Source organism: Asterias amurensis, chromosome 4 (genome assembly GCF_032118995.1).
Source record: "Asterias amurensis chromosome 4, ASM3211899v1".
Lineage (NCBI taxonomy): Eukaryota > Metazoa > Echinodermata > Asteroidea > Forcipulatida > Asteriidae > Asterias > Asterias amurensis.
The window spans coordinates 9,494,095-9,518,658 of NC_092651.1; the positions used below are offsets into that span (position 1 = coordinate 9,494,095).

Consider the following 24,564-nt stretch of genomic DNA (forward strand, 5'->3'; position numbering starts at 1 on the left):
CCCTCCTATAGAGGGGCATATACATGTACGACAATGGCAGTGTTTCTCTGTCTTGCACAGAATAGTGTGAACTCGGCGCTTGCATAATTTATCAGAGACTGGCGATCATAATCACAGAATTTTGCGGTATGCAGAGCCATGATATTGGGCCCTGCTCTTTGATGTACATCTCTAGTTATGAGGCTACTGAGATTAGCTGGATCTATAACCCCATGGGGTACCATGAGGTGGATATGTGCAATCAATTCAACATGTACCTGAAGATCCAGTTACAGTTCATTTTGTCACCAATGACTCTTGCCCCTGAACTGTGCTAGGGTGGGGGGCGGGGCATGGGCTGGCTGTTGTGTGACTCCTGTTTGGAACTGCAGCTTTGAGCATTTTTTTTTCACTGCCTGACGTCTCCACTTCTCCCACCTGACTGGTATTTTCCCACCTCACTGGAGAGCCTCTCTGTCTCCTCGACGAGATCAATTTGTTTCATGAGTGAAGTGACTTCATCAAACCATGGACAATCTATATCATCACGCATCATTTTTTATCGTGCAGGCAACAGAGCAAGTTGCCTCCCCGCGCCCCTGGTAATTGCCTTGGTGTCCCTTGAAATGTTTCAGTTTACTGAGGAAAGTCTGCCTTGTCCTGAGAAAAAAAAGAAATATCAGACCAAGACTCTGTTTTATCAATCTTTTAAATGTAGGTATTGTCAGTTTGGACACCCTATTTTTTCTATTTTTTTTCCCAGCAAATTTGAACACCCTTCTAGCAAATCTGGAGGAAACCTTGTGGAGAAGCTCCATAAAAATTGGCCCAGTTACCATTAGCTCTCCATTGCATAGAGGGAATGTGACAGTAACAGCATTATCATGGTCTTCTTCTGCTGAGATTTTGACATCAAGGGCATATTGTACATGACCATGCCATTATACTGATTGAACACATGAGGCATTTACACTTTCTCCGCAGGGCAAAGACCTGCACACAAGATTTGCAGATAATTGTCAGGAGATTTGTGGGGGTGTCACTCCAGCAATTCAGTAGCAGAACAATTTACCCTTGAAGTTAAGATCCTGGCTTTGATAACGAACAACAAAAAACCGACTGAGATTATAACGCACATTGGGAATGGCAGCTGGCGGCATCAGATGCTTTCATAGATACAGCTCGAGTACCATCTGAAGTCGGCGTTGCTATCAGGCATGGGAGTGATGTTAGATAATTCATTGCGCTCTTCACTATGCAGTGGGCAGTCTCTGCTTACAGAGTCTCAACGCTGTGCGCGTCTTTGTAAGTGGCGAAACCTTAGTTACGCTGATTGGTATGCATGCACACTTGCAACTCTCATCACGATCGCTCAATGGCTACGTAAACTCATGAAATTCCTCATTGTGATTGTTGACGTTTCTGCTCGCAAACTCTTGTTTATACATAATTGGTGACAGTATTTCCTTATCAACTCCTGGCATGATACTTCTATTGGAGGGAAGGGCAGTTTTTTTCCTTGGGCACCTCTGTTAACCAAGGATTTTCCTTATCAACTCCTGGCATGATACTTCTATTGGAGGGAAGGGCAGTTTTTTTCCTTGGGCACCTCTGTTAACCAAGGATTTTGTAATGGTGTCCAAATCTGCTGGAAACTTAAAAACCAGTTGTCCAAAGTGTTCACTTACATGTTCAATATATACAGGCATGTGTGCTTTGTTTTTCGAAAGGGCAAGGGCACCAAGTCATTTCTCCTTAGTTAAGGGCACAAACCCTATGAGGAATTTGTAAAATTTGTAAAATTGTAAATTTTTACTGTAACATTTCAAGGGCACCAAGGCAATGACCAGGTGGCATGGAAGCAATCTCCTTCATTGCCTCCGTGAAGTGTCAGGCGGCCTGCATTTACATGTAAATGACTAATACTACAGGGTGTCCAAATAAAAAGACAGGGTCCAAAAGACACCAAGTCATCACTCTGGCTAACACTATGCAGCCAAGGAAATTTGTTCTGGAACATTTTAAGGGGCATCAAGGCCAGAGGCGTGAAGATAATTGCCTCTATTGCCTCCATGAAGTATCAGCCCAACACGTACAGCTCCTGACATGAATACTTAACCATGAAGTGCTTTAGCTGGACAAATGTATAACAATCTAGGCAGGGCAAACAAATAAAGCACCTTCTTGTGGACAAGCTGTTGTGATTTCGTGTTGCCTGTGGTTTTTGGAAGCCTTCACTTGATTTGTAGTTGTACATGTAGGTATTCACAATTAAACTACATGTTACCTGTGAACATTTCACTTCAAAAGGTGGTAACATCATGACATTAGTAAGATATTGCAGAACTTCTTGAGCTTTACATGGGGTTCATGCAGGAAGGAAAATTTGTATACATGATCTGAGAAAGTTTTCCATTCATTTGAATGGAATTGTTCTCAAAATAATGTACATTATCAACAGCTGCAGTGCTTCCTTTCATGTACGTATGTAAGTTTGTATTAATTATTTGGAGTAATTGCCTATGTTTTTAATCCTCCCTTTAAATGCAATTGAAACATACTACATACTTAATGTTGAAATTGTGAATGAATTGCACTAAGTGAGGCCATTCAATGTTGATGGCTTTTAATATTGTAAATCATCCACTTTTATTAGCCAGTTCGACCTCTCTTTATTTACTTTTTTTGCCACAGTAAGGATGCCCGAGTACTCTTTCATAAACCAATAATGTGGCATCCTTTATATGTTTTGTTTTTTTAAACTAGAGGATTGGAATGTACTTTTCCAATAACCATTGATGTACCATCCCTTTATGTAATGCTTCTTGAAAGAAGAGAAGAACAAAAAGAAGAACAAAAAGCCAAGACCAACTGTGACAGTTCATCGACTTAATAATTTCCCAGAAAGATCACCTTTATTTCACCTGTAGTGTCTGAACTAACCCTTTAATAAAGTTGTCCTATAAAAAGAGAGAGAAGTCTTTGAGAGAAGAGGAGGGGGGGGGGCGGGAGTGCGTCCGAATGATTTTTTCCACAAAGGGAAATTACTTTTCACCTTTCAGAGCAGCCTTCTCAAGCCGTTAATATATTGACAATAGATTGGGCCATTTTTCCTTGACATTTTATGTTTACAAGGTCATATCACACATTAAATCTCTTTCCGGGCATTTGGAAATGAGGGGGGTGGTAAGGAGGGAGGTGCTAGCAAGCTAGACTGAACCCTTTATCCTCAGCTGAACGAGCGTGGAATTGGAGTTGTTCACACTCTGATGGCCAGCTGCGGAAACTTTCCAATAATTGCTTTTCCCTCCATGATCCGGGATTCCCAAATAAAGAATTTGAAATAATTCCCCAGATTCTTTTCTTCCTCGTTGCTCTCTGCTCTCCGCTCTCCGCTGACAGTTAAAGTGTCGTTTACTTTACCTGTCAGAAGGGATGCATTAAACTACAGTAGCCTACAAAAATATCTCCACACTTTAGACATAATCTTGAATTTGGAAAGTCTGCAGTGTTGATATGCTTTATAGTCTGCATTATATTTGAGATGCAGGCTCTCTCTGCCGTGTGTACACATACTTTCCTCCGTCGCTGACATTGATTTTCTTCTTCCTTTTCCCGGTTTTCTGTCCGTCTTTGGATATGAGATGTTGAGTATGTGCATGCTCCTTCACAGTTTGCACTTCTCTGAACGGACTGTCCTTCCTCTGCAGTCCTAATTGAATTGACTGCATGCCTGGCCGGCCCACAACTCCCCATCCCCATTCAGTCCCTGATATATTTTCTAGGTTAAGTAAACCATAGTTCATGGTTTTATTTGGTAAACAACCTTGTTGTTATATCTTAAACTGCACTGTATTTTTTATTTACCTCGTTGGGAACATACACAATTTTGTTTATGGTTGTGTACTTTTTGCCAAAGACGTGATGCCATTTAATGAATTTGGTTCGGTCAGTCTGTGTCAGTTTGTTGACCTTTAAAGGTGAGGTTCCTCAGTTCCTGAGGTTCTACAGTTCCTCAAGGGGAATTATTACAAGGTTTTACCCATAAGTTGAGTATTTTTATAACTTATTCTTATCCTTCACATCATGCAAAGCCTCAAACATTACTTTATATATATTGTGAAGTGAAGTTAATGTCAATTGCAGTCTTGTTAGTCTGTAGACTGTGTAAATTTTGCTTCAATTATCAGATATTTATTTAGCGCATAATGCAGGAGCGTCTAAGCACGACATTAAAACAATGAAATGGAATATATACATACATCAATTTGTTACACTATATAGATTTCGATATAAACCACAAGGGAATCTCATAGATTCAAACAAATGAGTCCTAAAAAGTCCCTTGAAAAGTAGAAGAGAGTCAGCTTGGCGAGTACAAAGAAAAACATAAAGCAATGAAATGAAATTCATAAAGCAATTTGTTACACAAATAAAGATTCAAACAAAGTGTCTTTAAAGACCCTTGACACTATTGGTAATTGTCAAAGACCAGTCTTCTCATTTGGTGTATCTCAACATATATGCATAAAATAACAAACCTGTAAAAATTTGAGCTCAATCGGTTTTTGAAGTTGCGAGATAACAATGAAAGAAAAAACACCCTTGTCACACGCAGTTGTGTGCTTTCAGATGCTTGATTTCGGTACCTCAAATTCTAATTCTGAGGTCTGGGAACCAAATTCGTGGAAAATGACTTCTTTCTCGAAAATTAGGTCACTTCAGAGGGAGCTGTTTCTCACAATGTTTTATACCATCAACAGCTCCCCATTACTTGTTACCAATAATAATAAGGGAATAAAAGGGTAGTGAGGAGTTCTTACACGGCTGTTTAAAGCTGGCAGGGTCAACGGCGAGGGCCTTTATCGCACGGCAATGACCATGCAAGGTTTTAAACGGACGTGTGAGAACGAGTGACTACTCTTTTATTCCCATTCATAAATGCCCTTTTGCTAAAATAGCGTTTAAAAAATACAATTACAGGCACTTTGACAGTTGAAAATTTGAGGTTTGAAATATTTTGTTCAAAAACTTTGTGAAGAGTATGTTGCGCGTGGGTTGAGTGTATGCGCGCGCGCGCCCTTAGAAATAGATTATGCGCGCGTGCTTATAAACAGATTACGAGCGCGCGCTTAGAGTTATGTTACGCGCTGTAACATAGCTATGAATTGCACGTTCCGCGTGATAATCTTGCACGCAGAAGCTAGCCGGTTACAAACACTGGTCATTATCAACCGTTTAAACATTCCCACGTGACGCACTCTCCACCAATAGGAGTAGAGAAACTGTATGGGGTATTTATCCAGTACTGGGTACTGGGTTTTTAATATTTTAAGTAATTACCAATAGTGTTCACTGCCTTTAAATAGGCCCTTGAAAATATGGAGAGAGACAGTTTTGCGAATAGCAAGATGCAAGTCGTTGTATAACAAAGGTGCAATGAAGTATGAGGCTTTTTGGACCATAGAATTGAGTAGTATGCATCAGTAGGGATTGGCCAGCAGAAGGGACAAAAAGGAGAATATTTATGCAGAAGATCAGATATATATAGTCAGGAGATAGGCCCTGAAGAGGCAGCTTGAACTCTAGCCTTTGTGGGTCATGATATTCTGCACTTGTGTGAGAGATGTACTCGTAATTGCCTCTTCCTAACTCTATGTGTTATGCATGTTAAAAAAGAAGAAGAGATTCATAAAGTAATCTTCGGCTCTCACAGGAAACATCAGACTCTCATTTTTTAACAATTTTTGCCCAAAGGTCATTAGGCTACAGTGCTCATGGAGTTAAAGTAGTTGAATTCTGGTTCAGCTATTCTAGTTACATCAGGCATGATATTCTTCCTACTTAAGTCTGTTTTCCAAATTATTTGCACTTGGAAAAAATCTGAAAAGTTGTGATTAAAGGCAGTGGACACTATAGGTTATTACTCAAAATAATTTTTAGCATAAAAACTTACTTGGTACTGAGTAATGGGGAGAGGTTGATAGTATAAAACATTGTGATAAACGGCTCCCTCTGAAGTAACGTAGTTTTCAAGAAATAAGTAATTTTCCACAAGTTTAATTTCGAGACCACAGATTTAGAACTTGAGGTCTCGAAATCAAGCATTAGAAAGCACACAACTTGGTGTGGCAAGGGTGTTTTTTCTTTCATTATTATCTCGCAACTTCGATGACTGATTGAACTGAAATTTTCACAGGTTTGTTATGTTATGCATATGTTGAGATACAGCAAAAAAGAAGACTGGTCAAGACTGGACTTGACAATTACCAATAGTGTCCACTGTCTTTAAATAGCCTAAAATGTAGACAAGAGCATACATCATGTGTACATGTAGGTCAGCCCGTGTACTCAATAAAATATTCTTCTTTTTTCCAAAGACCATTATAATCATGCCTGTTAAATGTATGTTTATATATTTCTAATGCAGAGGTCAAATTAACTGTGGCCCTCTGGCCAGAGACCAGTGAAAATGTCTTTAGGCCACCGAATCCCCCCAAAAATTATCTTCCTCAAAATGTCCGCGAAACCTTCTGGACTGTCCTGTCGGCTACACGCCCAGCGAGAGTTATATGGTTTGTATTCTGGCTCGACCAAAATGCTGTATTGTTTTTGTCTGTAGCTCTACGGGAGTGTGTCCTTAGGATTCCTAGAAGATCCCAAACTACAATGCATTGGAAATTTTGATCAGGGAGTTTTGATCAACGTTATCCCTTAACAGCTGGTTCCCTTGCCAAAGCCTGAGGACCACTGAAAGTTCTCTCCAAATGGTCTGGCTGGCCAGTTAAGTGATAAAATGCATCTCTGTTTATTACTAGACAGTGGAGTAGCGAAAAACCTGCCGGACTGGTCCTGCTGGTCGGTCACTGAAAAGGTAAACGACAAAGTTACCCTTATGATTTTATTGTGTTTTGTTTTGTTAACAGTTGAGTCAGTGTGCCAGAGTTTGCCCATGGCGTACACCGAGAAGATGCTGAGTTTCCTGACTACTCAACTGGACACCTCGGCTCACCTCGAGTTCTACCTGACCTGGTGTGAGCGTCTACTCACCTTGTACTGCCCTAGATTCCAGACTCAGTCGAGTTCCACGCAGGCGCTGCTCAGAGCCCTGCAGAAAAGTCTCACAAGGAAACATCAAGATCTTGGAAAGCTGTAAGTACATCAATTTCTTAGAAACTTTATACCTTCTATTACTATGGCTGGCATTTTACTCTGGCTGGCAGGCCCAAGGCCAGTGGATTAAGCATTGGGCCAGTAAACTTGGGATTTGCAGGCTTGTGGCTGGTGATTTCAGCAGCGGAGACTTTTTGTAAAGTCTATGTGGTAATCAAACTCAAGATTTGCAGGCCAGTGGCTGGTGATTTCAGCAGTGGTAACCAATATGTTTTTTTTCTCCAAATTACTAATAATCTACTTCTCTAGCACTGAGGATACTGTTCCAAAAAGCTCCTTGGAATCTTTTAACTCCAAGAGGTGATCATAAAGTGCAATTTCTGTCATTTTTTAATGATCTGGATCCCAGTTTGAGACTTTTTCTCAGCAGTGACTCTCATCCTTCAGTTAACCCAGGACCTGATAAGTTCGGTGGACTTGGTTTTTATTTTTATTTACCAAAAGTACCTCGATTTGTACAGAAGTGAAAGGCAGGGATGATACCAGTCACCCAAGCTCACCAACTGTAGGGTGTAGGTTCCATGCAATAGTGCCATGTATACAAGGGTTGCTTTTGTGTTGATAATAGTAGTACATGTACAAGTAGTACCTACCAGAATAAGAATGAAGTGTGCGATGCACTGCTCTGAGACAGGATTTGAACCGGGGTCCTCAGAAGTGGAAGACACCATTGCCCATATCTGATTTGCTCACCAAATGTAGGGTTTAGGTTCCATGTAACATTGTTTTGTGTAGAAGGGCTGCTTATGTGTTGATAATGTTAACTCATGCAGTATATACGTTGTGGCCAAGCGGTCAAGTGCACCCGACTGGAGCAAGAAACTTAGCCATTATTTGCTTCATCCTTAGGATAGGATGTAATGCCGTAGGTCCTGTGTGTTGTGTAAGGAACATAAAAGAGCCCAGGTACACTTATTGCTAAGAGAAGGGGCCTGTGCGGAAAAACGTCTTAAGAAAACTTAACACAATTAGAGCAAGTGTACTCGTCCAATAAGAATGACCACTTTGTATTGTACATGTAGGTAATACAGTTTTATGTACAAGTCCAATGAATTGCCCGTTGTTATCTAGCAGTGGCTGCTGAGTGCACCACAGCACCTTGTAAACCATTACAAGGTGCAGCATAGTTCTTTCTTGTCAATCAAACAAAAACCTGTCTTAAGAAAAAGTCAGCGCCTTGAGAAACCACCCTAGATAAACCGGGATATATAAAAACTAGTTGTTTTAATTATGACTTAAAATATTTTGATGATTGAAAAAACATGTTTCAAGGAAAGACATTAAGGGAAGACATCACAGGGAAACAAGAGTATTCTGCCCATCAGAGTAATCTGAGACATGTGTGTTTAATCTGAAATAAATCACAAACCCATGCTTCATCAAAATGTAGTTATTAAGAACAAATGTCAAAATGGAACAGTGCGCTTGTTCTTAATGAGCCACATGTGTCTTCTGACACGCAATGAGTAACTTATCTGGCAGTTTGAAGGCTAGAATTTTCTTAAAAGTCGAGGTGTATGTTCACAAGCTAAGCTCAAAATCTCCTCATCATGTTTCAAACAACATGAAGATTGCTATGTAAGAGTTCATCAATACCCATTCTTTAGTTTTCAGCACATAGGCCTACGCCATCGATTTAACGAGTGAAAATGTAATCAAATTCCCTAGTCATGTTTGTAGACAACAAAACAGGTGTATGCTTTGTCAAGGATTTTGTAAACATTCTTAGTCGTCCGTTTCTGATTTTTTTTTGCTCCAAGATAAATCGGAACTTTTAAAGCCATTGGACCCTTTCGGTAAACAGTGTTGTCCAAGGCCCACACTTTGTGTACCACAACGTCTATATCAAATAACAAACCTGTGACAGTTTAGGCTCAATCGGTAATCGCAGTGGGGAGAAAACAACGGGAAAACCCACCCTTGTTTCCGCGCGTTTCGCCTTGTCGTGGTGTGTTTCAAATAAATCCTTAACTCTCGTTAACAAGAATTTATATTATTTTGTTGTTTTCTCAAAAAGTAAAGCATTTCGTGGACTAATATTTCAAGAGAAGTCTTTCATCATTGCCTTCTGTAAACCCTGTAAGTTATTTGTTGATTTTTGTATTTGTAAATCTGTGAACTTTTTTATTTTTGTCTGAACCGAAAGGGTCCAATGGCTTTAAAATTAAAATGGCCTGAAAAGTCTATTACATGTAGGCAGCCTTTGTACTTGATTAAAGGAACATTACAGAATGGGCAAGAAACACAAATCGTGAAGATAACAGATTTACCTGAAGCTTACATGGTCTAACGATGATAGTAGAAAACATCCCTTGAAATATTTCTGTCTGAAATGTCATATTTGATGAGAAATAAATAATCAAACTTCGCATTTGGAGTTTTTTGCTCAGTGAACGTTTTATCCATTTTTATTTTTCGATTTTTCACTATTCCCTCGTGACCCAGATGATCGATCGATCTCAAACTTCTATAGGTTTGTCAGTTTATGTATATGGTGGATAACATAAAGTGCTTACACTGCTAGCAACTGTTTTGTTAGCAAAAACCAATTCTGTAATGTTCCTTCAAATGTTCCTACCTTTTACCATGCCTAATATCATGCCTAATTTGATAGTCTACTGCAACTTCTTGTTGTTTGATTTTGTGACAAACAAGAACAAGGCTGTCCTTTTTCTGACCCTTAATATGTAGCATTGAAACAAAAACAAAAACCCACAGAGCACACAGAAGTAAGCAGCGTGATCAATGAATAAAGATTTAACCACATCAGTGCGTAGTATGGGGCGTGTGAGTTATCGATATTGCAAGACAAACTGTCTGTTCCAAGGAATCAATAGCATTGATTGCGTCTTCCTTGTTTATGGAACATATTCATGCATGCACCTGGCGAGGGCAGGCTATTAGAGGTAGTGAATCCGCAGGGACGAAGTCACCACATAACTCTGCATCACTCTATCTGTTTGATAAGACTTGTGCAACTCGTGGGACATGATGGAGTTGTTTGTTTGTTTGTTTGTCTGGGTGTTGGTTGGTTGTTTGGTTGTTTGTTGTTTGTTTATTTCTTTCTTTTGTTTGTTGGTTGGTTTGTTGGTTGGTTGGTTGGTTGGTTGGTTGGTTGGTTGGGTGGGTTGTTGGTTTGTTGGTTTGTTGGTTGGTTGGTTTGTTGGTTGGTTGGTTGGTTTGTTTGGCTTGGGTTGTTTGTTTGTTTGTTTTCATTTTGAAAGGAGGTAGTGATGTTGAGATATTGCTGAACATCTGGAGCATATGTGTCCGTGCAGGAAGACAAAATAGGAATACACAATCTGAGAAACGTCAATGACAGTAATGCTTCTCATTAAAACTGATAACCACATTACATGGAAGTGAAATGTTTTTCTCCAAATGCTCCAAATGCTCCAAAGCTGCTGTAGTCCTCTAACCAATTGTTTTTATTCGCATTGAATTTAAGAGTGATTACCATATGTATGGAAACATAGTGTTAGCCAGAGGGGTGTCTGGGTGTCTTTTGGACACCATGTTTTTAATTTGGACACCCTGTTTCATCTGTCATTTAAATGTAAATTTATTGTAAAAGAACAATTTGGACACCCAGTTTTAAAATTTCCAGCAAATTTGGACACCCTTTTACCAAATCCTGGCTAAAACCTTGTACGGAAACCCTTCTCTTCTCCTTTAAGTATGCAAATCACTACCACTTGTATCTCTTAATGATTGCTCATTAATAGGAGCCACTTCTGTTTCCACAATGTCTTACTCAACAGTCGAGGCATCATTGAGCCTTCCAGACGCTTAACTCCTTCATTTGAGGGTAAATAGCAACTCTGGGGTCGTAAAGAGTGGAGAAATGATCGGGGGATGCATACGCTTCCCTCCTCAAATAATTGCACAGGAACAGTCTTATTTCGCTTATTTGTAATATAAGGCCTGCTTGCTTGGCTATTTTCAGGGGGCGCCTTGTTTTTTCTTCTTTAATTAACCATTGTCCAAGTAGATCAGAAGTCCATGTAATCTGGAATTCACAGGTTGAAGTCATGCTTTGATCAATTTGTCTTTGTTCAATCCTTAATTATTAAATCATTTATCCAGTCACTTTCCGCTGTGGTTTTGTAATTGGCATTCTTAATAACCCAGACAGTTTCTCTACTCCTATTGGTTGAGAGCACGTCACAAGGGGTGTTTAAACAGTTGATTGTGATCAGTGTTTATAACCGGCTGGCTTCCACGTGTGGGAATGTAACAGCGCATAATCTATTTCTCAGCGCTTGCGCATAATCTATTTCTAAGCGTCGCGCGCATACACACAACCCACGCGCAACATACTCTTCACAAAGTTTTTGAAAAAAAATATTTCAAACCTCAAATTTTCAACTGTCAAAGTGTCTGTAATTGTATTGTTTTTAATGTTTTTTTAACAAAGGGGCATATATGTATGAATGGGAATAAAAGAGTAGTGACTCGTTCTTAAATGTCCGTTCTTTAAAACCTTGCAGGTCGTTGCCGTGCGATAAAGGCCCTCGCCGAACACGGGACGAGCCTGCCGGCTTTAAACGGTCGTGTAAGAACTCGTCGCTACCCTCTTATTCCCTTATTTAAACGCATTAATTGTTCTGAATTTTCTTTATGGAACATGGGAAAGTCCACAGCTGACAAAAGGGATCTGGGACAAAATTTAAAAAGGTTTAAATATATCCCTGGCTACACAGCAGTTATAGGTTGTATTTCTTCTGACTGGCACTCCTAAACAAATATACATGCCTGGGATTGCATGTAGGCCCTGGAGACCATGGTCTCTGTTGCCCCTGGTCTTGGCCTTGGTGCCCCTTCAAAAGTTTCCCATTGACTTTAAGATTTGCCATTTGTCTTGTCCTTTAAAAGATGAAATTCTAGGCCTAGATTCACTTAAAAAAAAAAAATCAAAAAAAAAAAAATCTAAACTTTTGTGAAGAACCTTACATTAACCATGTTTTCTTCGAAAAAATTATTGTGCCTTTTTTTATGAGCTCTTTCAAAGGTTAACGTGGTTAAACATGTTCTATTACTTAAGACTTTGTGTATTGTAATTCTTCCCTAAATAATTTGTGCAACTCGATATTAGATTCGGGATCCGGTGCCATTATTTGATACTCCCCAACCTTCGTTCAGTGACATGCAAGTCCGTAATCTAAATTGAGTTGTCAGTCATGTCAATTGAGAAGCCTGCAACAGGGTACTGAAATATTGCATTAATCTGATATATTAAAATGCAAAAAAAAAAAAAAAAAGTAAAAAAACATAGAAAAGTTTAATTATAGTTGTCTTCCTTTTTTTCTGTAAGCCATTATTGTTCCATAGAAATGACTACATATGATCAGCCATATTTTTTTATTCAGAGGAGGAATTGTTTTAAATGGAAAAAGCTTTAGAGATCATAGCAGCCACAAGAGGCTTGTACCCAAAATTTCTTTTTATTCTTACCCCTTTTGTTTTTTCTTTTATGTTACAGTGCCTTGAGCACCTTTGGTTGATATGTGCACTTTTTAAAGGAACATATATTGCCTTGGATTGGTCGAGTTTGTCTTTAAAAAGAGTTCGTAACCGTTTGTTATAAAATGCATATGGGTAGAAAGATGTTGTAAAAGTAGAATACAATGATCCACACAAACATGCCTCTAAATTGCACGGTTTTCCTTTTACCTCGTCGACTAACACGGTTGGCCATTTATGGGAGTCAAATTTTTGACTCCCATAAATGGCCGACTGTGATAGTTCGCACAGTAAAAGGAAAACCGCCCAATTTCGAGGCAAATTTGTGTGGATCATGGTATATACTTTTAAAACATCTTTCCAACCATATGCATTTTATAAAAAAACCGGTTACAAATGCTTTTTATAGACCAACTCGTCCGATCCAAGGCAACGTGTTCCTTTAAGACTTTGTTGTTATTATTATTAGTGAGGAAGTTCACAAGTAAATCACAATGACAATTTAACAATCCTGCAGCTTACCATTTTTGTGTGTGGTAAAATGCCATGTACACGTAGTACTCTTCAACACTCTTTGTGTGTTTTAGTTGTACTGGAAACCCAGAGGAAGGCAGTGGAGCATTCTGAGATGGGTCGTCATCATTTTCAGGTGCCACTTGACTCGTAGTGGATTTGGTCTTGCCCGTTTTGCTTGTCCGAAAAAACGGCTTCCGAGACTAAGTGAGAGGCAATTATTTTTTTTTCTAAAAGAATGATTTATTTATGCTGTGTTTGATTTTGACAGCGTGAGTAAAGAGATGCCGTCCCCAAGGGCACTGTCAAATTTACTCTTCACTTAAATCTGACAAGGACACAGTGAGAAATGTTAAAACACTGGAACAAAACTGCGGACAAAAACAATGTAGATAAATCAAGTTGCTGTGATAATCAAATACAAGGGTGGACAAGTAAAAAGTTTTTTTGGGCGGATATTTTCAGGCAGCTATCTGTCCAGCAGGTTGGAGTTCTTTAGAAAGGTTGCTAACCTATGATCAGGCCTGGAATTTTCCTGTTCGAAAGGGCAAGGGCGTTTAGCACCAAGGCCACAACCCAGGCAACGGAGGCCATTGCCTCTGTGCCCTCTGTTTGACTCCAGGCATATACAGTGCAACTTGATTGTTAATGAAACACCAAAAATAAAAATAAACTTCATCGAAATTATATCTTTATTTCTTGTAAAAACCAATCGTTTAGATTGTCACCTTTCCAGATTGGGTTCTTACGTGTAAGGAAATGCTTCAAATGAAACCTTTCTGAAAAACCTTTTTGATATTTAGTGTATAATTGAAATCAGCATAATAATTGCTTTGAGCACTTATATATATGTATATCTTTTGAGAAGAACTGATTGAAGTATTGTGTTCGACTATCTGAGACTAGCTTGAAGTGCATGCTGTAGGCGTAGGCTTTGAGAAATTCAACTAGCCCTCAATTGTTTCCCTTCTCACTGCAAGAATAGTGAATCATGAAACTTCCAACATGGGAGGATGTCATTAAGGGTGGGTTTACTTAAGCACATCTTTAATGTTAGTGGGGGTGGTAATTAAAACACAGGGCCTCTAGCTTCACTTTCGGTGGGCGATACAGTGTAACACCAACTTGGGATTTAGTTTTTTTGGGGCGCTAAAGTCTCCATAGAAACAGGTATTACAATTTAATTATGTCTCATGGAACATTACATATCGATAAACAAGTCGTTAAAGAGAGCCACGCATGGTTCGCTGTTGGGTATGTACCGTCAGTGTGATGTGCCAGTATAATTACACGGTGCTGAGTTGTATGAAAGCATGTGATAGCATGTAAAGATGAGATATTGGGGGGGGGGGGGGGTGGGAGGTGGGGGGTGTATAGGAGCGGTAGTAGCTGCCACCTGCCTCCCTGCAGTTACGACCATGCCACACTGCATCATTGCAGTTATTGATTACCGATGGCCGATCGCCACTGCCTAGAAGCCCTCGTGGGACCGACAGCTGCACGGTAACCCCCGCCAAAGACACGTTGGTCCTGGGAAGCATTGGGGTGAAACCCGGCCCTGGGACTATCCATAGGGATAGCCTGGTACCCTTTACACACAGGAACCGGTGCAGGGGGGAGAGGGGAGGTCAATAATTTGTACTTCCGTGTTGTTTTTTAAATGATTTTCAATCGTCAGCGGCTCTCTGTAGTGTCCTGTGTGTACCTGCTTTTAGCATTAATTGTACATCTTTAAAAGGAACTTCTTTGGGGTCTGTGGAGATTTATTTGCAAGTCTTTCTCTGTCAACCTTAAGTGGTTTTTAGCAGCTGTAGTTATTTTGACAATCAGCATAGATTGCTTCTGGTCTCCTAGGATTTATTCGTACCTGATGACTGTAGTACATGTGTCTGTTGCTTTGAAGCCCATGACAACACTGGTACAGGTCTGGAATTTCATCTTTGAAAGGGCAAAGCGGTTTTTATTTTGCAAGGGCACTTCCATTGGATTATCTAATAGTCTGTGGGAAACTTTTGCATAGTGACGTAAGAGACGGCGACCTCCCAAACACAATTCTGAACGAATCATGCATATGGCACAATGGTACCAGGGCTTGCTAATGTGGAGGTTGCTACACATGCACATGGTAAACAAAACTTTGCCGAACCATATAGTCTGAGGAATTCTTTTTTAAGCGGTAACTTGTGACTGCATGGAAGGAGAAGTCATTGTTCAAGATTTCATTCAAATCTAAATAGCAACTGGAATTTTGACATAGACCAGTCTGCACATGCATATTATAAAACTTGTGAAAGTTCAAGCTCAATTGGTCGTCGGACTTATGAGGAAACAAAGCATTTTAAAATATATTTACACTGTTTTCAAACAGTTTTATTTGAAAACAAAACTATAGTGGTTCAAGCAAACATTTGACAGGGGGTTCCCACCGTGACCCATCTTTTTACCAAGCAATTATTGATTTCTAAATCTGTAAGAGTTCACCAACTGAGCTTTCTATTCTATTCTGTTGGTCTCTTTGTCAATATCTTTGTTTGAGGGTGCTAGTCAGAAGCCATTAACTGCTGTATGTATAACCAGGGATCACACTTAAGTTTACAATGCTGGGACTAATGTTGGTTTGCGGTCACACCATGATGTGTGTATCTACATGTACTTGCCAGGTAAAGTTTGTTCTTTGGAGAACTTGTCCTGCTTTATATTCTATTACCACGGAGTAGATTTTCGGAATTTGGGAGACTTCTCAGGTCTGAAAAGAACTGTCCTGCTATTTAACTACATGTTCTACCTGGGCAGAAGATGGAACATTTGCCAGGACTACTACTTTAGCTTCAGTGGCTTGAGGGAACTTCTCTGAAATGCCTCAATCCCATAAACCTGGGACTCTTTCTTTGTTGTTTCCACAGACAACTCCAAGTTTACCCAGCTAGTTTTTCTTCCGCTTATTGCAAAACATTACGAATGCCAAGTCCCTTGTCAAAGGCTAATTGATAATCTGTGTAGATGCCAAGGAGAGCAAGTGTGTACTTAAAAACAAAAATCAGCTGTCATAGCCATTACCCCCAACTCTTCCAGGTCTGTCATGGACGCCTGTTAAAATGCATGTGTCACTAGATAGAAATGGCATGTGCATTCGCACCCAAACTTGACAGCTAAGGCATTCATTTTATGCACGGCCAGTAAATATTTACTGTTTGTATTAAGTTAGCGTTGCGTGCCCCTTCACACCTTAATGTGTATCCATTCCGCTGTAATGTACATCCGGGATGGGCCGCCATCCGTGGGTTACCATAAGACTGCATCTGCCAGCGAGGGCACTCTTGAGTGCTACGACGGATCGGAGTTCGTGTAATCGCAAGGTGATTTGTTTACTTTCAATATTTCATCTTGTCTGGCTGCTGTGAGTTCTAATCACAGAGACGGTGTATGAGTGTTTTCTCTACCATCGGCCCACCTTCCTACTTATCACCATCCTAGTTCCGGTTGGTCAGTGGTCAAGATTTTGTCCTGATTTCAAAGTTTGTCATTGACAGGCATAATTTTCTTCCTACTGAAATCTGATTTCCGATTTTGTTTGCCCTTTAAAGTACTACAAAATTGTGATTCAATTGCCTGGAAAGTCCATCAAACCTTACTTCTTATATGAAGAAGTAGGTCAGCCCTTGAACTCAAGAAGATTTTCCTACTCTTTTTAAGGATCAAATATCCTGCTTTGCATTGATCATCTTTAGATTTTTCTTGATTGAGGTGAAAATTGGCATCACAGTGTAGAAGGACAAAGCTCTTGTTACCACCCAAAAATGTCTAGATTTCTATGTTGTGGTAAAGTAGAGAGTATATAAAACCTTTAAAATAAGGGATGCATCTCCAGACCAAGAGGATATTGGTACCCATTTGAAGAAACTTGCCCATTTGTAGTTAAAGACAGTGGACACTATTGGTAATTGTCAAAGACTAGTCTTCAAAGTTAGTGTATCTCAACATAATTATGCATAAAATAACAAACCTGTGAAAATTTGAGCTCAATTTGCGAGATAACAATGAAAGAAAAAAAAAAAAACCTTGTCACACAAAGTTGTGTGCTTTCTGATGCTTGATTTCGAGACCTCAAGTTCTAAACTTGAGGTCTCGAAATCTTAGGTCTCGAAATCAAATTTGTGGAAAATTACTTCTTTCTCAAAAACTACGTTATTTTAGAGGGAGCTGTTTCTCACAATATTTTATACCATTAACCTCTCCCCGTTACTCATAATCAAGAAAGGTTTTATAATGAAAATTATTTTGAGTACTTACCAATAGTGTCCACTGCCTTTAATGCTACCCTTGAGGATACTGTGACCCATTTGTGAGCACTGATACTAGTTTGAGGATACTGGTAACCTTTTGAAGATATTTTCCCCCATTTGTATTTAATGACACCCATTTGAGGATACTGCTACCCATTTGTGAACATTTTTACAAGCTTGAGAATACTGGTACCATTTTGAGGATAACGGTTCCCTTTTGGAGATACTTGTAACCCATTTGAGGGTACTGGTACTTAGACTGCTACCCATTTTCCAGGATTGTTTGTTTATGCTTACCCACTGTCATCAGCAGTGTAAAGGCCCGGCCACACAGGCCCCGATAACCAAAACGAAAACAATAACGATAAAAATGCACGCTTGCGATTGGTTGAATTGCTCCACGCAAAATAAGCCCACACTCATTCAACCAATCGAGGGCGTGCATTTTTATTGTTATCGTTTTCGTTCTCGTTATCGGGGCCTGTGTGACCGGGCCTTAAGCCTTGCTCAGTTTTTGCAATGTTGTGTCACTGGTCATCACATGGTCTGTTTAGATCCACCTTGTCAAAAGGACAACTCATGAGGACTACATTTAAAACAATTTCTGTGTCTGTCGGTCTCCTATGTGTAGCATCACATATTGACAGCTAGTCTCCTTCCTGCTTCCTGTTCATATACAGAGTCAGTGACGGCTAGAGCAAACAGTTCAAAAGTAAACAGTTCAACCTTTTTTCAGAGCCACCCCCATCATTGGATCGCGAAGGAATATCTTTTAAGTGATTGTTTAAGAATTGACTGATCAGCTAAAGCCATTGGACCCTTTCGGTAGGCAGTGTTGTCCAATGCCCACATGTTGTGTACCACAACTTCTATATCAAATAACAAACCTGTGAAAATTTAGGCTCAATCGGTCATCGGAGTCGAGAGAAAACACGGAAAAACCCACCCTCGTTTCGCTGTGTCATGACATGTGTTTAACATAAATCGGTAATTCTCATTAACGAGAATTTATATTGTTTTGCTGTTTTCTCAAAAAGTAAAGCATTTCATGGAATAATATTTCAAGAGAAGTCTTTCACCATTGCCTTCTGTAAACCCTGTAAGTTATTTGTAAATCTGTGAACTTTTTTTTTTTTTTTTCTGAACCGAAACGGTCCAATGGCTTTAAAGCTATTTCCCTAGTCATCCTAGTCATAGTCATCTGTATCGATGATCTTTAGTAAGGATCACTTCATGTACTATTGATACTAGCCAACTATATGCACAACTGGCTTCTATGCTGGCTGACAAATTCCCACCCCCCACCCACCCACACACACCCCTCCCTGCTGTTGGTCTTGTGTCATAATGAGGAATGCTGTTGTCCAAAGCCTAAATTATTGGCCGTTTATATTTCTGTACTAGATATGCAGGCTTGTATGCTTCTTTTTTTGGAAGGGCAAGGGCACCAAGGCATTTTCCCCTTGGTAAAGGGCGCCCTATTGTCTACTATGAGGAAACTGAAAATTTCTACTGGCCAGAGCAATTCAAGGGCACCAAGGCAATGACCGGGGGGCATATATGCAGTCGCCTTTATTGTCTCAGTGAAGTATCAGGCCTTGAAACGGCTTTCATGCTGTCTGTCCATGATGTAGTGCAGGTCATTCCCTTCCATGTTATAAGTTTTCGCAGAACCTTGGGAGTAATTGCTCCTCTATTTCACTGTCTTTCCTAAAATTATAATGGTTTCTCTAGTTTGTTGTCTTTCTGAAGAAGAAAAAATATAATTGCTTCTCTATTTCGTTTAGTTTCCTAAAAATATCACAGACCCTTGGGAGTAATTTAATGGACACCAAGGCAATGACCAGGGGTAATTGCTTCTCTGTTTCATTGACTTTCCTGAAAATATCGCTAAAGTGACACGACTACCTTTCAAAAATGCACACCTGATCATTAAAGACACTGAAAACCTTTGGTAATTGTCAAACACTAGTCTTCTCACTTGGTGTATCTCAACATATGCACAAAATGCAAATTCAAACTCAATTGGTTGTCGAAGTTACAATGGAAGAAAAAACGGTGTTGTCACATGAAGTAATGTGCTTTCAGATGCTTGATTTTGGGACCTCTAAATCTAATTCTGAGGTCTAAAAATCAAATTCAAATATATTAATAGAAAAACTACTTCTTTCTCGAAAAACTACGTTACTTCAGAAGGAGTCGTTTCTCACAATGTTTTATACTATCAACAACTCTCCAGTGCTTGTTACCAAGTACTTTTTTATAATAATAATAGTGGCAATTTATAATGCGCCATGTCTGTCTAAAAGACAATCCTGGCGCAGGAGAGATGCCGAAGCCAGAATGCAAAGAATATAGTTAAGCACACAAATAAGTTTTCAAATGGGTTTTGAAGCTGGAATATGTAGTGAGTTGTCGGAGTTTAGGGGGGGGGGGGGGGGTTCGTTTCATAGTGATGGGCCAGAGTGTGAGAAGGAGCAGGCTCCCCATGAATGGCGTGTGCGTGGAATGTTTAGAAGTTTGGTGGACGATGATCTGAGGTGCCTGGGTGGAGCATGAAGATGTAGCAGGTTCTGGATGTATGTTATGCTAACAATTATTTTGAGAATTATACCAACAGTGCCCAGTCTCTTTAATGATAGTAAAATGAAATAACCCATATACACCAATGTGTGTTAGCACTGTATACTTAGTATTTACCCGAGCTCTGGATCCGAACCCACGACCTTTGCAGTTCTATAGTGCCTCCATGGTCTTACCAACTAGACTCTGGAGATTGCCCCGTAGCTTGGAGTAATTACCACAGGTATACTATGCCTTTAAGTCTGCACCAATCTGCTGCAATCATTACCATGCAACATTTATCGCATTTCTTATGCATCATCTAAACCCCCGCCGCTTTAATTTTTATATTCCTCTTTATTATCATAATTAAAAATATTTAAATTGGTTCTAGAGAGACCGGATTAGGTAGAGGGCTTTAGATTAATCCTAGAACTTGTTTGATAAACACCTCCATTAATTTATTTATCAATCAATTTTGTTCAGTGGTAATCAACCTCTGAGGGGAAGTTGCTGATCATGTAGGGAGCCCTCGCTTGACCTCCAGGGATCAGGTTTGCTTTGTGAGACCTTATCGCTAGTAATGATCAAGGTGCAATTTCATAGACATGATAGAGCTGCTTACACGTATGCACGAAAAGTAGCTGAGTGAAACAAAATCATGCCTACCAGAATAAGGTTACCAGCCAAAATACCATGTCACTTGCACAATCTGTGACTGGTATCGTGCTTATTTTTGTTTAGCAGAAAGTGTTTCAGTAAAATTATTAAGCCCGGGGCATGGAGGCCTCTGTACCTCTGTGCAGTAATTAGGCCTGTATTGTTCTTAACTCACTCACCCCCCTCCAACCCAATGTGAATCATGATGTTTATTTTGTAAAGTATTCCTTTAAAGGGAGGGTATACCCTTTGGTAATACACAGACAGTTTATGACCAAGATAACTTACTTGGTAAGAAGCACTGCAGCTGTTGATAATGTATTTCATTTTGAGAAACGATTCCCTTCTAAGTAAAGTGGTTTAAGAGAGGGAGACAAAAACAATTGACGCGGAGAACATTATTATTTCTAAACAAAGATTTTTCTTCTGCATGGACATAACTGATTCAGATTGTTGGCAATATATAAAGTGCTACTACCTTTGAAATGAAACAGGTTGGTTTTATAGTGTACAGGTGTATATCTAGGTTTATATTGAATAAAAAAAAGATTGAATGGTTCCAAAATCAAAGAGACTCTAATATCAGGCCTACATGTATCACTTTAATGAGGGCTGCGGCGATTGCCTCCATGTCCCCTGGTCTTTGCCTTGGTGCCCTAGAAATGACCCCGTAGAAATTGCAATTTCCTCACAGGGTGCCCTTTACTATGTGCCCTTGCCCTTTCAAAAACCAAGCATTCATACAGGCATGTCAATCCAATAACCTGGTCTTTTTGGCGCATGTTTCCATTCATTGTTGTGGACATACACGCGTTGTAAGCCAGGTAATTATAGTTGCCTGACCATGAAAGCTTAATTCATTGTTAGGTAATGCCTCTCTTGGCACGGCCTTTGCCATCGTTATAATTAGTCAATTAATATTAATTGCACTAATTAATTAGAAAAGATCAGCTTGACGTTTCATTAACACGCTAACAGTACACTGACACCTTTTTAACGGCATCAGACTCTGTAGTGATTATTGAATACTGACACTGACTGCACAGCGAGTAACTTGACTCTTCCAAATGCCACTGATTTATATTCATCCTTCAACATTGCTGGCAGAAATTTGCATTACAAAATTGTAACTGTATTATCAAAGCACTGAATAACTCTAGTGAATTTCTTTCCCCGGGCATTTTGGTACAAAACTTTACATACAAGTACGCTGTGGCACTGTAATCAGGGTTGAGAAGTTTCCGATGAAAAATGCTGCCTTTTTCTACAAAATAAGCAAGCTATGATATTTTATCTACTCTGTAGCACTGAATATACTGTTCCCAAAAGCTCCTTGGAATCTATAAACCTCCTTGGGTTACGGATAGATCTTTATCATGGTGCAGCCATCTTGAAATTCTCAATGTAACCAAACCGAGGCTGGAAGAACACAACAGTCTGGTTGTTAGCATTCATTACTGTTAGTTGATATACAATGATATAAGGAACAAGACCAAGATGAAGGCAGCATGATAAAGGTCTATAGGTGGATTTGCCATCAGATCATTTCCCTACCTCATCAGGACTGCAAATACAACATCTTCTTTCAAAACTGTCCTCAAAACACACCTCTTTGCAGTTAAACAATGACCAGCGACTCTCTACAAACTTTTTCTGTTCCTTCCTTTTGAACTGTTTATTTTGTATCCTGAGCGAGCGCCATGAGCGCCATGAGCGCCTTTTTGTGCAAATACCGGCGCTATATAAGACTCAATTATTATTATTATTTTTATTGTACCTCCAAATATCTGGATCCCAGTTTCTGAGTTTTCTGTCAGAAATGGCTCTCATCCCTGTGTAAGCTTAGATGCAGTTTTCATTTCATCAATGCAACCTCGAGGTTGTCATACAGGCAGTTCACACCGCCATAAAAAAAGCACACACCCCTTCCCTTGACCTACATCTCTTCATATTCCCGTCTTCGTTTAATAAAAACATCAATTTATGAAGACCTACATCGCTACATTCAAGTGCTTGGCATTTATAATAATATCGGTAATAAATTTATATTGGACTGCAAGCCCAAGGCTAGTTGAGTTCAGCATTGGGCCAGTAGACTCAAGATTGGACAAGTCCAATGATCTATTGAATAACAACACATCAATGTGTATTTATATATTTTATGAACTTAAACAAAAGTGAGAAATATCTTCCAATACTATTGAATATTGAAGTATTCTTACCCAGAAGACAAATGTGATATAGATACTCATTTTGCTTCGGTAATAATTAATATTATACACCAAACTCGAGATCCTTGTCGATTGATTGGTGGAACACACATCCCTTTTCATACTCTTTTTGCCATGTGTTTACTGCCGCAACGCGTAAAGTTCCAAAATTTCATATTGCAAGCTACGAAATAAAAGGGATACAATAGAGAAAGTACTCATGCACTCACACATTCTTGTAGTTTTTTTGTATTTTGGAAAATTGTTGGACTAGTACTAAACTTACTACCACAAACCTTAATACATGTACATGTACTGGGTAATGAATTCCAGGGCTTAAAAGCGCTATGTAACTGGCCCTCGTTCAAACACTGATGCATTTGTGCCCTATGTGACCACTTAGACTGGCTCTGCCTGTGATGAGTGCTACCTTTAATGATCATCCAGTCAGCCAGTTTTCGGCCAAATGGCGACTGAAAACTAGAAACGAAAGTAGAACATAGTACTGTTACCTGAGCTACATGTAGCAGCCACAGTCTACAGCCCGTCAATGCACCTTATCAGAGATACCATTGTGTTGATGAACTCTCCAGTTTAAGCCCCCTGCCATACACAAGCCCCAGCGGTGAGTAACGGGCTCCGATACTTTAAAAAAAAACTCCACCTTTCCACTATGGCATAACATTTCCCTCTCAGGAGCAATATGATTGTGCCATAATTTGATATGACGGTAGTGGTAATGTGACAATACAGCTGTAGTCACTGCCAGATCGGGTTCTCCACTTTCTTACAGCATTGGCCACAAAGAAAGTGCAGTCCTCTTTTTTTGCCTCAATATGCAGTTGTTCAGGTTTAATGGGATTGGTTCTGCATGACTTGAGTTCATGTCTTGTGTGGGCGGTTAGTTTGGCTGTTAATTGTATATAATAATCATGCTGTCCACTTTAGACGTGTCCCACTTGATTAAGAAGAACTAACTGTGTATGGTAGACGTATATTAACATAACCTAGACAGTTTATCTTGTGGGCTTGTTACAAGAATATTCAATCTGGTCGTTTTTATAACCTACCTCGGGTTTTTTGCTCTATTTTTCTAACCTTTGTTTCCTATTTATTGTTGTCAATCAAAGCTACACAGAACTGTAATATTTAAAGTAATCTGTACCAATACTAACAACTAACATAGTTTATGTTTCATCAGAGTTTTTGTGGACACTCATTTTTTGTGTTGGGCTCATTTGGATAACAAGCGGTGATTTTTGTTAGTCTTTAAAGGCAGTGGACACTATTGGTAATTACTCAAAATAATTATTAGCATAAAACCTTTCTTGGTGACGAGTAATAGGGAGAGGTTAATGGTATAAAACATTGTGAGAAACGGCACCCTCTGAAGTGCCGTAGTTTTCGAGAAAGAAGTAATTTTCCACGAATTTGATTTCAAGACCTCAGATTTAGAACTTGAGGTCTCGAAATCAAGCATCTAAACGCACACAACTTCGTGTGACAAGAATGTTTTTTTCTTTCATTCATATCTCGCAAGTTCTATGACCGATTGAGCTCAAATTTTCACAGGTTTGTTATTTTATGCATATGTTGAGACCCACCAACTGTGAAGACTAGTCTTTGACAATTACCAATAGTGTCCACTGCCTTTAATTATGCTACTTTCTTGACTTTGACAGGATATTAGATTGATGATTTCTCTAGAGAATTGGTACTTG

The 24,564-nt window shown here is 39.4% G+C and overlaps 1 protein-coding gene across 2 annotated transcripts in view; it reads left to right on the forward strand.

Moving 5' to 3' along the window:
- LOC139936038 (periodic tryptophan protein 2 homolog) overlaps window positions 1–24,564 on the forward strand; it is a 202,606-nt gene that overhangs the window by 35,907 nt on the left and 142,135 nt on the right. For both annotated transcript variants that reach the window (XM_071930749.1, XM_071930748.1), the window contains exon 18: window positions 6,906–7,131. In XM_071930749.1, the coding sequence (XP_071786850.1) occupies window positions 6,906–7,131 (226 nt within the window). The remainder of the gene's footprint in view (window positions 1–6,905; window positions 7,132–24,564) is intronic.